Source organism: Oreochromis aureus, linkage group 12, assembly GCF_013358895.1.
Source record: "Oreochromis aureus strain Israel breed Guangdong linkage group 12, ZZ_aureus, whole genome shotgun sequence".
In the NCBI taxonomy this organism is placed as follows: domain Eukaryota; kingdom Metazoa; phylum Chordata; class Actinopteri; order Cichliformes; family Cichlidae; genus Oreochromis; species Oreochromis aureus.
This window is the reverse complement of record NC_052953.1, coordinates 3,888,773-3,903,614: the sequence shown is the minus strand read 5'-3', so window position 1 is coordinate 3,903,614 and position 14,842 is coordinate 3,888,773. Positions and strand designations below refer to the sequence as shown.

The 14,842-nt window shown below is 41.1% G+C and overlaps 1 protein-coding gene across 1 annotated transcript in view; it reads left to right on the top strand.

The window, feature by feature from the left end:
- The window catches only part of LOC116333366 (protein unc-13 homolog B-like), a 191,228-nt gene that overhangs the window by 120,632 nt on the left and 55,754 nt on the right, over positions 1-14,842 (top strand). The window contains exons 15-21 of the mRNA XM_039620820.1: positions 1,101-1,320; positions 1,412-1,639; positions 5,554-5,695; positions 6,945-7,114; positions 7,262-7,377; positions 8,580-8,743; positions 10,951-11,101. Coding sequence (XP_039476754.1) covers positions 1,101-1,320; positions 1,412-1,639; positions 5,554-5,695; positions 6,945-7,114; positions 7,262-7,377; positions 8,580-8,743; positions 10,951-11,101 — 1,191 coding nt within the window. The remainder of the gene's footprint in view (positions 1-1,100; positions 1,321-1,411; positions 1,640-5,553; positions 5,696-6,944; positions 7,115-7,261; positions 7,378-8,579; positions 8,744-10,950; positions 11,102-14,842) is intronic.

The following is a 14,842-nucleotide window of genomic DNA, read 5'->3' as shown; positions in this document are numbered from 1 at the left end:
TTTTTTCCTATAATATGAACCTTAATGAATTGTGTTGTTGGATTCCAACTGTATGAAAGTTTCTGTTTCTCATCAATTCAGAAAGAAAGCCTGGAGCGCAGTGATGTCCATGTCATGGTCATTTAGAGCGTGCTTTTAACTATTACTTGAAACCTACATAAACATTTATAGAAAAGTACTCTGCACATATCCGTGTGGGTGTGCATGGGGTAAAGGGTTCATAGAAAAGAAAAGAAGATAAACAATGTGTACAATACTAACTGTTCTGTTATTTCAGTCAGACAGTGTGAAAAAACACTTGTGGTCATCAATAGCCAAAAGGTACCAATGGCAATAACAGTCGCAGACAAATGGAAATCAAAGGTGATAAAATCACATAAAAGCACAAAGTGAAGTCAAAAGGTCAGATCAATAAAAGTGAAAGTATTGATACAAAACAGTAATTTCTGTTGGTAACTCCACCACACCAGCATCTCTACCATGATAATTATAAAGAAAAGAATAAAGAGAGCATTAACAATAATAATGACTCACTTGCCCTCTATACAAAATTCACCAAATCAAACTGGGCTTCTTGTCAAGGTGTCCTCTGGTCTTGTGTAGATTGTTCACCTCCTCCCACACTCCTCCTACAACATCAGAATTTAGTTCGTCAGAGAAAAGTCGTAGAATTTCAATCAAATTAATTGCTGTACATAATCAAAGCTTGTTGTAATTTTAAATGATCCTTCCTTAAAATTACGCTGTGGTTCATTTTGACAGCTTTCCTGAATTACTTCTGCAGACCTTACTTAAATCAGACTACAGTGAACACAACTAGATAATATATACTTTTATATAATTATGTATTACTAAGTGCAAATAGTCTTTTGTGCATTTCTGTCATTGACCTCGTCGTCCTCTGTCTTGCCTTGTTATGCATCTTCGCCTTTTTGCTCCATATCAGTCTCTAAGCTGTTGTCTGCTCCCTCCGTTTACTTTCTTTTGAAAATGTTTTAAAAACCAGTCATACTCCCCGCTTTTATGCTTCTTTCAGGCGCTCTGGCTGTGACTGACCTTCTCTTTATCACTTCCTCTATCTCTCTTTGTTCCTCCAACAGAAAAACCACGTATACAAGAAGACCCTGCAGGCTCTCATCTACCCCATTTCCTGCACCACACCGCACAATTTTGAGGTGTGGACCGCCACCACGCCCACTTACTGCTACGAGTGCGAGGGTCTGCTGTGGGGCATCGCCCGGCAGGGAATGCGCTGTGCAGAGTGTGGGGTCAAAGTGCATGAGAAATGCCAAGAGCTGCTAAACGCTGACTGCCTGCAAAGTAAGTAAAGTTATTAAACTACCTGACAGCTGAATTGTGTTGCAGATCATATTTATTATTGCTTCCTGTGAACTCGCTGCATTGCCTTCAGGAGCGGCCGAGAAGAGCTCCAAGACCGGGGCAGAGGACCGGACGCAGCACATCATCATGGCCATGAAAGACCGGATGAAAATCCGCGAGAGGAACAAGCCAGAGATCTTTGAGGAGATCCGTAAAGTGTTCAACGTCTCCAAGATGGTCCACACCCAGAACATGAAGAGCATTAAGCAGAGTGTGCTGGATGGCACTTCCAAGTGGTCAGCCAAGATCACCATCAATGGTATTTACTTGTTACTTCTTATTTGAAGTTAAAAACCTAAACAGTTGCCTATTTTCTCTACAGAGACCATTTATATGTTTAAGGTAGTTTTAAACTGGAATGCCGATGCCGTGGATGACAGAAAGTTTGCCAAAAACGCATTTCGCTACAAGGCATCCTTAATCTGCCTCCGCTTTTGTCTGACTTTCAGCTATCAAAAGATAAAGAACATTGCACAAACTCTCCATGACACTTTCAGACTTCTTTTAAGAGCAAGTGTCTTACAGACATTTTCCAGGAAAAGTAAATCCCAGATTCTTTTCACTCTAGTAAAATGTAGAGGTTCCCTTTTATAATTAACACTGACTTCAGCCACATTTAGTTTGGTGTATTTTAGTTGGGCCCCACATTAGTCAAAAAGGATCTCCACTTATACGTGGAACGTATACAGTAGTTAGAGCACCAGCAAGACCTCCACAGGCATCAGTGACAAATATGAAACTGGTTTGGATGGTGGGTTGCAAAGTGTCTTGCAGGGGCAGCAGCAGCTTTAATCAGGCTAATTGGTTTCAGCTAAGGTGTCAGCTGATATGGGCTGGGATCACCTGGGATTGGCTGAGACCCCAAGGTGTTAGAAAGTTAGAAAAGCAAAGCAGTTTTTTTCATGCATATTCAAATCCGATGAGTGTGTTAGGAAAGCTGGCACAGTTGTCGTCGACACCTGTGTAAACCTGCAGCTGTGTAGAAGTGAAGCAGAGTGTCACTGAGCCAGAGCGCGACAGTTGCTAAAAAATATCCACCCGTATTCATAAAACATCTTCTTTCCTCACACTGTCTTCTGAGCTGTGCTGAAACTTTAACTGTTTATAGGAAGGAGTTACTAATTTGAACGGATTCACATCCCCACCTCTCTTCGCCGCACATCATCAGGACTGCCACTGTTACCAAAGCAACCAGACATATCACACCATATATTGGCAGCAGTGTTTCCATAGCAGCCATCACACCTTGTCTCCCCAATCAGCAGAGATGAGCTCGTTTAAAGATGAGATACAGGGACGGGCGTGGAGCTGCTGCTTTGTTGAAAATCATTCATAACCTAATGGCTGTCATTCACTTTTCTGCTGAACGAGGTCTGACAAACATACTCAATGAATTCTTGATATGCAGTAATAGGATTTTTTAAAAAGTACATGTTCACAAGCTTTGGATGCATAATCTCTTTGTACAGTAGACCTATCAGTGTGGCTGCTTGCAACTACAACTACAGCTTTTCTCTGTAGTTGTAAATGGGATAAAACCCTTTAAACAAGTGAACTCTTTAAACACGATAAAGAAAAGGCTGCATGTGTCTATAAATTGATCAAGCTGTCTAAGATGTCAGTCATGTCATCCATCTGAAATACAACTAGAAGCGCTTTTAACTCAAACCCCTCTGGACTGCCAGGAGATGCTTTACAGAGAGCTCTTTGAAGAGTCACTCGATTCCAGTAGGGAATAACCAGTTTATATTCAAAATGCTCTTTAGCACAGAGACGTGGCCACTAAATGAACAGACAGCAAATATATGACTGGAACGTTGTGGCTCATAACAGCATATTAATCATACATTCGAACATACATCTCATAAATCCACATTTTATTTGGGAAAAAAACAGGAAACAAATGTTTAAAGTGAGAAAATGTACCATTTAAAGAAACTGGGTAATTTTGAATTTGATGACAACATGTTTCCCACTGTGTAGCATCCACTCTTCTTTTGACAACAGTCTGCAAACATCTGGGACCTGAGGAGACCACCTGCTGGACTAACAGGAGAACAATGTTGTCCCGTTCTTGTCTGATGGAAGATTCCTGCTGCTTCACAGTCCTGGGTCTTCTTTGCTGTAGTTTTAGTTTCGCGATGATCCAAATGTTCAGCACCCAGACTCTTCTACTGTGAAGCCATGCTGTTGTTGTCTTGTTGAAATACACAAAACCTTCCCTGGAGAGAAGCAGGAAAAAGTCATCTGGATGGGAGCATATGTTGAGCTAAAACCTTCTGAGCCCATGGAGTGATCTCCATGAGAGAAACATGTCTGTTTTTAATGCGGTCCTGCCTGAGGCCCAAACATCACAGGCATATCATCATATTGATTTTTGGCCTTGTCCGTTATGCACAGAGATTTTTCAAGTTTCGTTTGATGATATTAGGTACTGATAATGCCATTAACATAATTCTGAATTTGTTCCACAATTTTTAGACACAATTTTTTGCAGTTTGGCGAACGTCTGCCCAGCTTTACTTTTTAGCACCACTTACTTTTCCAGCCATGTTGCTCCATTCCAACTTTCTGGAGACGTGTTGCTGCCCTCAAATTTAAAATGACCCTTTTTTTCTTTTATTCTTAAAATGGTACATTTTCTAAGCTCAGACATTTTATTTGTTTTTATGTTCTAGTGTAAATAAAATATGGGTTTATGAGATTGTCAAAGATTGCATTCTGTTTTGATTTATATTTTACTCAGCATCCCAGCTTTTTTTGGAATCTGGCATCAACAAGGCATTTTCTTCTGCTGAACTGCTGCTCGCTGGATAATTTCAGGTTTTCAGGCCGTTCTCTGTAAACTCCAGAGATGGATATGCAGGAAAGCTGATCAGCAGATCAGCAGTTTCTGAAATACTCAGACCAGCCTGTCCACAACTAACAACCATCCAAATCCCTTAAATCACCTTTCTTACTCATTCTGATGCTCAGTTTGAACTTCAGCAGCTCATCTTGACTATGTCTGCGCACTTGCATGAATCGAATTGCTCTGATTAGACATTTGCATTAACAAGCACTCTAACAGGTGTACCTAATAAAATGGTTGAGTGTAGATTTTCATAAATGGCATAAATGTGTTATTCTTTTTTCACATTTTTAAAATTAAAAAGGGATGTGATCATCTGTATACATTTCATTCCCGGATAATCTGTCAATCAGATATTCATGCATGCATGAATTGGCTTTTTTCAAATATTAGACATATATTAGACCCCCTCTTTAAGTGCAGTCAGTGTTTGCTGTTAAGCAACAGCTATTTATGGCATCGGACACACACAGTTTGTGCAATCAGCATCATTTGCTACATTCTAAATGATGAGACTCACCCTGAGCTCACCCAGCATGTCGAATTTCTGTCAATAACCTTCCTCCTGGTCCTAGAAAATGTGCATGCATGTTGCTTAGTTGATTTGTCTTCAGGCTTCAGCTCTGGTTAAAGTCTGCAGCTATGAATAGTTCCCCTCATTAGTATGTGCTGCAGAAATCCCGCTTGCCTTCTCACCTGGATTAAAGTGACAGTGAGGGATGGCAGAAATGAAGTTGTCCCTCCTTGGTACCTGTTGACCTTCCGTAGTTTATAAATGTCTCCAGACACAATTCAAATCATCCATCTATCAAAAAAGTTTTGTGCCAGCTGACTGGAGAGAAGCCAAACAGAGCCAGGTGTCACAGAAACTGCTTCTTATTTCATTTATTGCTTGGTTGTTTTAATAAAGTATGGTACAGATACAGCATACAGAATGCAATGTGCAAAAAGGAGATGAAAGAAAATTGCATGCCATGTGCTGCTTACACTACAGCCTTCACTACGCTCTAATGCAACAGTGGGACCACATTATAGCTTCAGGGTTTTTTAAAGCCTACTTTCACCACTTGTTGCACAGAACCTCGTGGTTATTTAAGAAATTTAGTAAAAAATGTTACCCAACATCTGCCTGTGAGTCACGAGTATTGTGTTACGAGGCTTTGCATAACTGTGTGGGTGATATCGTGTGTTTCGATGTGTATGTGAATGAGAAACAGAAAGATGATGGTAGGGAGTAGGTGTTTGTTGTTCTTATGCAATTTTCATAGTCATTTTCTCTGTGTGCGTGTGCGTGTGCGTGTGTGCGTGCGTGTGCATGTCAGTCGTCAGTGCCCAGGGTCTCCAGGCCAAGGACAGGACAGGTTCCAGCGATCCTTATGTGACCATCCAAGTGGGTAAAACCAAGAAGAGAACAAAGACAATCTACGGCAACCTGAACCCAGTCTGGGAGGAAAAGTTCAGCTTGTAAGTGCAAGTTTCTGTTTTCCTCCAGGTTTAAAACGTAGTTGGAGCTCTCCAATGTGCTGAAAGCTATGTGCCTCTGTCACGGTGACCCTGCTGTGCAAGAAGATGATTTCTAATCGTTTTCCTGAAGGTCCCGCACATCCATAGGAAACCCACACAGATGATTTCACTTGGTTGGTTTCACTGTGTGGGTTTGCACAGAGTATTCCTCATGATCCTCTTTGCTCTGTTGTTCCTGATCACATCATCTTTTTTAAGTATATGGAGCCCAGTGGAACAGATGTAAGGGTGTGTAGGACTTAGAAATAGCAAAATGCATATACAGCAGTAGTATCAGTATCTGTGATTCCTTTGGGACCAAAGGGTTGTGGCTTTGGGATCATATCGGAATATGGGAAGATTAATGCCTGGATTTTCATCAAGTTTTTATATTGTGGTCTAACATTGTTTCCATGAGGGAGGCCTGACATGTGAGGTGTGTGATTGTGCTGCAGCAATATTTAGTGGGCGGTACGTTTCAAAGTAACACCCACGTCAATGTCTAGACCAAAGTTTCCCAGGAAAATCCAACTTTTAAAGGCAGCAGTCATGTTAATCAGGTCACCTGTCAGTGGGTTGAATGTTGTGGCTTTTCAGTGGATGTTCTGTTTGGTAGAACTTTGTATGCCCTCCTTTGGTTTTTATTGACTTTATTATATAATCTGATTATGAGCTTGATTAATAAACAAGGAATATTTGAACAACTGCAGACCAGTGTGGCTCAGTTAGCACTAATACATCATATTAGCTTTTATTGTCTGGTGCAACATTGGTAGCCCTGTCACTTTGTATATTTATATTAATTTTAGAGCAGTTAAGAAGTTTAAAACTCTCCTCAGTACGAGAAAAAACACATAAGAAGAGAAATTTGGAGATTTAAAATATGCACCGGCTTAGGCACGATGTAAAGTTGAGTCACATGCACTTCAAATTGATTTTAATTATATAATCTGTCTTTTTCAAGCTATATTTCAGCTTTTGTTTAGGACATCTATTTTTTTTTATTTACAAATATAGCCAAGACAAAACTCCTTTTTTCCTTCAAATTAATGAGTCAGTAGCTGCTGGCTGCAGAGTGATAAAGTATGCGGTTCTTAAATCATTTCAAACATATGTTCATTTGCTCTGGGCTTGCATATGCCTCACCTTAGCTGCGTGCTGCCACATGTGTTGAAACAACAGCCCACACACCTGTTCCCTGTCTGCACAGCGAGTGCCACAACTCATCAGATCGGATCAAGCTCCGGGTGTGGGACGAGGACGATGACATCAAGTCGCGAGTGAAGCAGCGTCTGAAGAGGGAGTCGGACGACTTCCTGGGACAGAGCATCATTGAGGTCCGAACACTCAGTGGAGAGATGGACGTGTGGTATAACCTGGGTATGTAGTCTCTCAGAACTCAGAGGATTATGGGAATAAATGTCTCAGAGTGTTTGTTTGTCATCTTAGACCTAAAGAGCATCTCAAATTCAACTCTGAGTGATGTTTCACTTCAGAGTAATTGTGTCTGTTTTTCTCTACTTACAGAAAAGAGGACAGACAAGTCGGCGGTGTCTGGTGCCATCCGTCTTCAGATTAGTGTGGAGATTGAGGGCGAGGAGAAGGTGGCGCCCTACCACGTGCAGTACATGTGCCTTCATGAGGTAAAGGACATCAAACATGTCGTGGGGACACTGACTGTATTTGTTAAACAGTATGCTATACTATAGTTTCTATTCAGATGAAGCTATCAAAAAGGAAATGTTAAACAGCTCTCACAATTTACCTCATAAAAAACAGTGAAGTAAAATAGTATAAAGACACTGAGATGAAATAATAAAAGAGGTGCATGAATAAATTGGATGCTACAGTCACACTAGGGAGAACAGCGATTAGAGGCCACGGCACGAGCAAAACGATTATGGTCACATGCGATAAGTCTGTTTACGATTGAACGGGATCAGGCTGACAATTACATGCAGTCTGTGTGTGATAATACAGCAGTCAGCTGTGATAAATCAGTGAAAACTGCCTCCGTTGCTGTGTACACAGAGAAATTAAATCAGATTGAATTAAACAGAAATTCAAATTAGCTGCTTACATTTATAGTCCAGCCAGAACCTCACAGGTTTGAAACTGAAGCTTCTCCACAAATAGAGACGCAGTGTAACTGCACAATGGCACGGGCGCTCGCTGACCTTGTTTTTATATATGAATATAACCAGAATATAACCAGCTGAGTCACGTCTCCTATTGTAAAGAGACTCATCGCAGTCAGTCTGTGTGATCTGTCTGCATTTATTGATCAGATGGCAGATGACAATTGGACCACCAGTGTTTGGAAACAGGTTGCCTCCCACCAGTCACCCAGAGGCTGAGGGAGCTGCACACTCAACCTCTGGCCAATCAGTTGGTCACTGCAGCTTTTTGCAACTGGTTGCTGAAAGAGAAAAATATCTGTGCCATCACTGATAAACCACTGATGTTTCCTGGTCACATAAATGTTGCCGTGCCATTTTTACTCCATTCTTACTGAAACATAACTACAGAAACAACGAAAACAAAACAGCTTAGGGGCAGCAACCAAGAAAGACTGATCACCTTCAGTTTTCAGGTGAGAGGAGGGCACTGAAGGAATGACTTTTGATTGTTTTTGGTTATGAGAAAAGTCTTGGAACATTTTTCACACCTCTTTGGGATTTCTGTTTCAAATGGAAATATTCATAAATACTTTTTGAGGATCAGTAGACACACGTCTGAGTCTGTTTGCTAACACAAAACAGATTCCTCAATAAAATAAACAAAGTTGTTTCATGTGGTTAATAATTACAGTTACATTTTTAAATTTTAAATCCTCTCTCTCTAGAATATGTTTCACTTTACGACGGATGTCGAGGGTGGTGGCGTGGTGAAGATCCCAGCTGCTCAGGGAGACGACGCGTGGAAGGTTTACTTTGATGAAGTGCAACAGGAAATTGTGGATGAGTTTGCGATGCGTTACGGCATTGAGTCCATCTTCCAGGCCATGACGTAAGCTCTGTTTGCACACTTACCGAGCGCTTGACTACAGTCCATCCAACAGGCTGTGATGTGGGGTGGATGTATCAGGAAGGGCTTTATATTAGTGCGCTCGTTGGTATTATTTGTGGACCTGTGTGTTTCCTGCATGTTGATGTGATGGGAGGCATTAATGTCATGAACTATAAACAGCATGCAAATTAGTTTATCTCACCTAATGAGAAAAGATGACCCCTCACCTCAGAGATTTCCCTGCTGTTTGGTTGGATCATTGCAGGCAGGAGCACAGAAGCACTCAACAAGCATTCATACACACATCCTGGTTTAATTGCATTAATAATGTCAGGATTTGGGCTTAAAGGGACGTGTGTTGGTTTTGTGTGCTGGGAAAAGGAGCGCAATCACATAACGCAATCATATGGGGAAATATTGAGTGAAGTGAAGCTGTAAGCAGAAATGGGCCAGACTCTGTCCCAGCGGAAATGTGGATATGAGCCGTTCAATGACACAGCCAAATGAAAGTGGTGATTGGAATATACAAGAACACTGTAGCCATTATAGAAGTCTCACTGAGAACTCGGTGAACCGAACAGCTCCTTCACCGTTGAGAAAACTAATTTATTCACCTGTTTTTAGGACCCCGTCTAATATTTCACACACTCTAAATGGTATGTGTGTATTTATTTGTACCAAACAATTTTTAATTTTGTGGATAAGTTTAGAAGAAAATTTGGCGTCCTGGAAAGCAGGGATGCAAAAGTGAGCTTCAAACTTCCACACTGGGAAACATGGATGACATCAGGAGCCGGACACTTGTAGCTTCTGAGATGCTTTATTTCAGTAAAAAGAAATTAAATATCAATTTCCCTAAAAGCTTGTTCACATACATTATGCTCCACTTAACATATAAAAAAGTCAACATGTTAGTCAACTGAAAAAATGCATTCTGATTACAGTTTTACGTGAAGGTTGCCGCACAGTTACCATACAACTGGCTATTTAATTAAATGTAATATATTATTTTTCCTTGCACATAGTCTGTCACAGACACCTCAATATGACAACTCAGTGTAGTGTTTGCTGTCTGTGTGAGAAAGTTTGTTTTTATCGTGTAGTTTCTGTGCTCTTTACAGCCTCGGCTTCTCAGAAAAAGCTGCCACTCGCAAATACTCATATTCTTTTTGCAGCATCTTCCACTGAATGAGCTATTTCCTCTGCGACAGTGAAACCTGGTTTTACAGCTCCATCACTTTGAGATTTGGCTCAAAGACAGTTTTTTGCTGTAGCTGCATGCTTCTTTTCAGTTCAGTGGCTTTCTGAAACCTCTCCACCCCCTCGTATGACTCCACATCTTTTGCTGGTGTGTGGATTCAAAATGACAACACAAAGAATATGAGATCATCTTGTGACGCATGGATACAGGGGCCAGTCTTTAGAGTGAATGAAGAAGATCCCATTCTCCAGCCTCCGTTAAAACTGGCTGCTTTCAGCATCGGCTTTCCTGTTTTGTGTCATTCTGTTTGCTACATTGTTGCTATTTAGACCACAGCCAAAACCAAGTGGACCAAACCTGATTCATAGCTATGGGGACAGAAAAATGGTGGCACACTTCAGATTTTATTCTACACCCAGGGTATGTTTGCACCCAAATCAAATCCATTTGGTCACTTAGCATATTTAAGTCAAATATCCAGTTTCCTTTAGCTCTTTTTTGGGTCTTCAGAGGGAAATACTGTTTAACTCCATTTTGTTAATCCTCGGTAGGCATAAAATCAGCCTGTGTTAAATCATAATAAATCATCATTGGCAATATTAATTTAGGGTCCACACTAACGGTTTCCTTCTTTCTTCATCCTTATTGACTTTATTTTTGATCATTTCCCTTCCATCTCTCTTTGTGTCTTTTGTCTTTCACCTTCTCATTATGTTTCGCTATTTCCTCCCTGCCTTCCTGCGTCCACTTCAATTACTCTCTCTCTTTTCTCCGTAATTTATTTCCTCCTCCCTTCCACTGATTCCCCCTCTGGCCTCTTTATGTCTCATTCTCGACCTTCTTACCCTCTGTCCTCACCTGTCCTATCCTAATTGCTTACCCACCTTCCTTCCCGCCTCTCCATAACCACTTCTGCCTTTTTTTAACCTGCTAACTGCATTTATATCTTCAATCTTCCTTTCTCTTTCTCCCCTGCCCGTTTCCCCCCATTTCTTCTCCTCCTCAGCCAATTCTCTTGCCTGTCCTCTAAGTACATGCTGTCAGGGGTGCCGGCAGTGATGAGCACCCTGCTGGCCAACATCAATGCCTTCTACGCCCACCCCACCGCCTCCACCAATGTCTCTGCTCCAGCCAGATTTGCAGCCTCCAACTTCGGGGTAAGTGAACACCCATCATGATAAAATATACATGTAAAGTTTATCATCCAGTGAGAACATTTTGGCACGTGGTAAAACTGCAGTAATTCTCATACTAAACTAAAAAAGACTAAAGAAATAGTTTATTAACATGACGTATTAACTGTCATGAGCTTCAATGAGAGGCAAACTGATTAAACACACACACTATGACTCAGAATAAAGGCTTAGAATGAATGAAGCTGAAGGCTGAGATGAGACGTTTGTAATTCTAAGTGTCAAATATTGGGTAGCAGTGGTTGGCTCATTTCTTCTTTGTTAGCTTTTTCTCTTCAAAAAGTTACATAATAATGGAGCTCGAGTATTATTTCTGTGTCTGTCCTTGTGGTAGTGGAGCTGAATCAGTCTGTTAGACAAGATGCTCTGCTGACTGTCCAGTAAGTGTTGCAGAAGGCAGTGAGGATTATCCATGAAGCTTCAGACGTGTGCCAGTCACAGAGCCAGTGTTCCTAATCACTTTATTCAGTCTGTTGGTGTCACCAGCTGATGATGCTCCCCCAGCAGACCACAGCTCTAGATTGTTAAAAAAATCTCCAACATTTTGCTGCACTGCACAGAGACATACAACTCCTCTGTGTTGGTCTTTCAGTTCAGCCTGTTATCAATGTCGATGCCCAGGTTGTTTGTGTACTCCATCACGTCAGCATCCTGTCACAGGGTAGACACAAGACATGTAGCCATCCTCTTCCTTCTGAGGTCAACATCCATCTCTCCGGTGTCTGGAAGCAGATCAGTCAGTCAAATTAACCACCAGTGCTCTGTCCTCCTCCTGTACATCACTAATACATCCGCTCTAGGTGGTTTGACCTGAAGTTGTGGTCAAAGTCTGCGGTATACATGGTGAACAAGAGTAGAGACAGCGCAGTCCCCCGAGGGGCTCCTGTACTGCACATCACCAAGTCAGTCAGAGCACTACTCGCCTGTTTGTCAAGTAGTGAGTAATCCATGAGGTGGTGGACATGTTTGAAACGTCCTGTATTGTAGCTTCTCCCTCAGGAGCAGTGGACGGATCACTGTTGTCACTCCCTGCAAACAAATTCAGAAGTGGCCAGCTGGTTCTGTTATTGCTCTTCGAAGCGAATTCTCTGTACAACAAGACCTCAGCAGAATATTTGAAACCATTCATTTACTAATGCATGTGCCAAATTTATTAAATAACCATGAAATCAGTGCCCTTTCATCCTTGCTCAATGCCATCACTTTAACTCCAATTTCTTCACCTATGGTTGTTTTTCCATTAATTGCAAGGAGCTTTGCATGTTTGGCTGACAATCTGTTGTGCTTTCATCTGTTTCTTTATAATTATTATTATTATTTTAAAAAGTGTCGATTTCCTTGAATAGAAGCAAACACTTTGGTTAAACATGCCCTGTAAAATTAAAGTAATTGCAGAGCCACCAAAAAAAGTGCCAGTGTGGTTATTCCAGTAATTCCACCACCATCACGTCTGCAGTGTGCTTCTTTTTCTACATGCATATCATGATCAGGATTATTTAGATCAACACTGGCTGTAGTTGCTGTATTGGCATCGACTTTGAAACGATCTCTCTCTCTGCAAACTCTTGTGCAGGAGCTCGGTGAGGCATGTTCAAGTTTACGACTGGAAAATAACATTTTAGGAGTAAAAAGTAAACCATATTCACCAAAAAGAGCAAAGAAGATACAAAACCAACGAATGAACCGAATTTTAGAGAGTGACGCTTGACTGCAGTTTAATCTTTTAAGATGGTATTTGATGATGTAGCTTTAAAGCTACAGTTTGACCTAAAGTGAGCAAAGTCTTCTCACAGAAGGTGACCCAGGTAACGCCTGAAGCCTTAGTCTATTTCACGTAGGTATCCATGAGAGCGGCCGTACAAACCCAGCAGGTTTATCTCTATTCTGCTAATAATCTGCCCCATTAAAAGGTAATGTCATATCACTGTTAGACCTTTGGAATGGTTCTGAACTTTGAGGTGGCACAAATTTGGCTCGTGGACCCCAGAGGAGCCACAGGCAGGGGGACAATGACAGTTAGAGGCCGAGCTTAATGACTACTGGGACGGTTGCCAATAGCGAATCTCCTACTGGTCACGCTTGGGCGCTAACGATATACGAGCATCCTCAGGCTGAGTGCTCCTACTTTAAAGGGTCAGGGGAAGCAGACAGACCTGCTCTCACTCTGGGCCACGGCGGTGCAGGTCTATTTCTGAGCTGCCAGCCTGGTAACAAGCCCTGCTAGATAAGTTTACTTGTCTCATTTAATTTCACTAAATTGACTCGTTTTCTGTGTGGGTATCTGGATATCAAATAAAAAATGTTTCATTAGGCTGTTTTCTTTCCCTGTTTGATGACAGAGGGCGTCAGTAATATTTGAAGGACTTGACAGTAATTAATGCACAGCAGTGAAGTATTAAAGTTTGAATTTGTGCGTGGAATATTCAGTCGAGTCTCTGCAACTCGCACTAATGAATGTTTTGCTGTTAAATTGTTCGCTTCGTACATAAATATGAAGGTTCTTAATTTAACTCATCTAAATTCATCAAAGTGCTTGTCAGTAAATAAGGCGACTTCATTGCAGGTGGTTGCAAAATTTCTTTAAAAAGATTTAACGAGGCATTAAAGCTGCTGAACGAAGGGCACAAATAAACTGATATGACAACCACAAATGTAAAGCACATATGTCATCATATCAAACTGTGTACATAGCATCTGCTTTACTTATGAGACTGAGCACATACAGTGTTCAGTTTTCCAATAATAGCTGGTTGAAGCTGATTAAATTGCAGCTTCCTTCTCACTGGGGACTGAGTAAAAGGTGTTACTCCAGCCAAAGTGGCTGTGTGTAATTGGTTCATTTCTTTGACTCCAAATGGTTTGTGTGGATGGATTTGGATGAGTTTTTTTTCGAAGCTGACACAGGACCTCTGGGATTTAATAGGGTTTTTTTGCCATTCCAAGCCATGAAATTTGAAGTTTCAAATTAAGTCTACATCTTCAAGTACATATCAAATGAAAAGGGGGGCTAAGAAAAAGGGGTCTCGATCTTCTCAAGTAAATAATTGCAAACCAATTCTGATCCATGTCTAGGGGCTCTTTTTTGTTTTTTGTTTTTTGTTTTTTTTGGAGGAGGTGGTCTTGGACTTAACCAGCAGTTCTTGTTCATCTCTGATTATTATTACTACTACTAGTAGTAATAGTAACTAGTAGTTTTATTGGTTGGATATATTGTCAGTAATTTGGCTGTTTTATTTATGAATATATAAAAATATTAACTGTCCTGTTCATGTATGCCCAAAGCACTGGGCATCTCACTGCCCCCTGGTTTGATTCCTGCTGTGTCACAGTGTGCGGAAGCAGACTGTGTGGAGTGGAAAATAAAGAACCCAAATGCAGACAAAACAAAGCGTGGAAACAAACTTAACATTAACTGAAAGCGAGCCGTTTATTAAAGCCTGGTTTCAACTGTACAAAACAAGGGGCAAAGGCAAAACCAAACACTAACCTAAACTGGGTGAACTCATGCTAAACATAAAAAACCCAGAATGTAAACATGAACATGAAAACCTGACATGAAAAACCTGAACTGTGAAGACTTGGAAAAGTACATGAAAATCCTGGAAAACATGGCATGAGCATAGGAATGAGTGAAACACACAGACTAAATGCACACAGGAGGTGAGCAGGGGAAGTGGAAACACATGGAGAAACAGCTGATTAGAA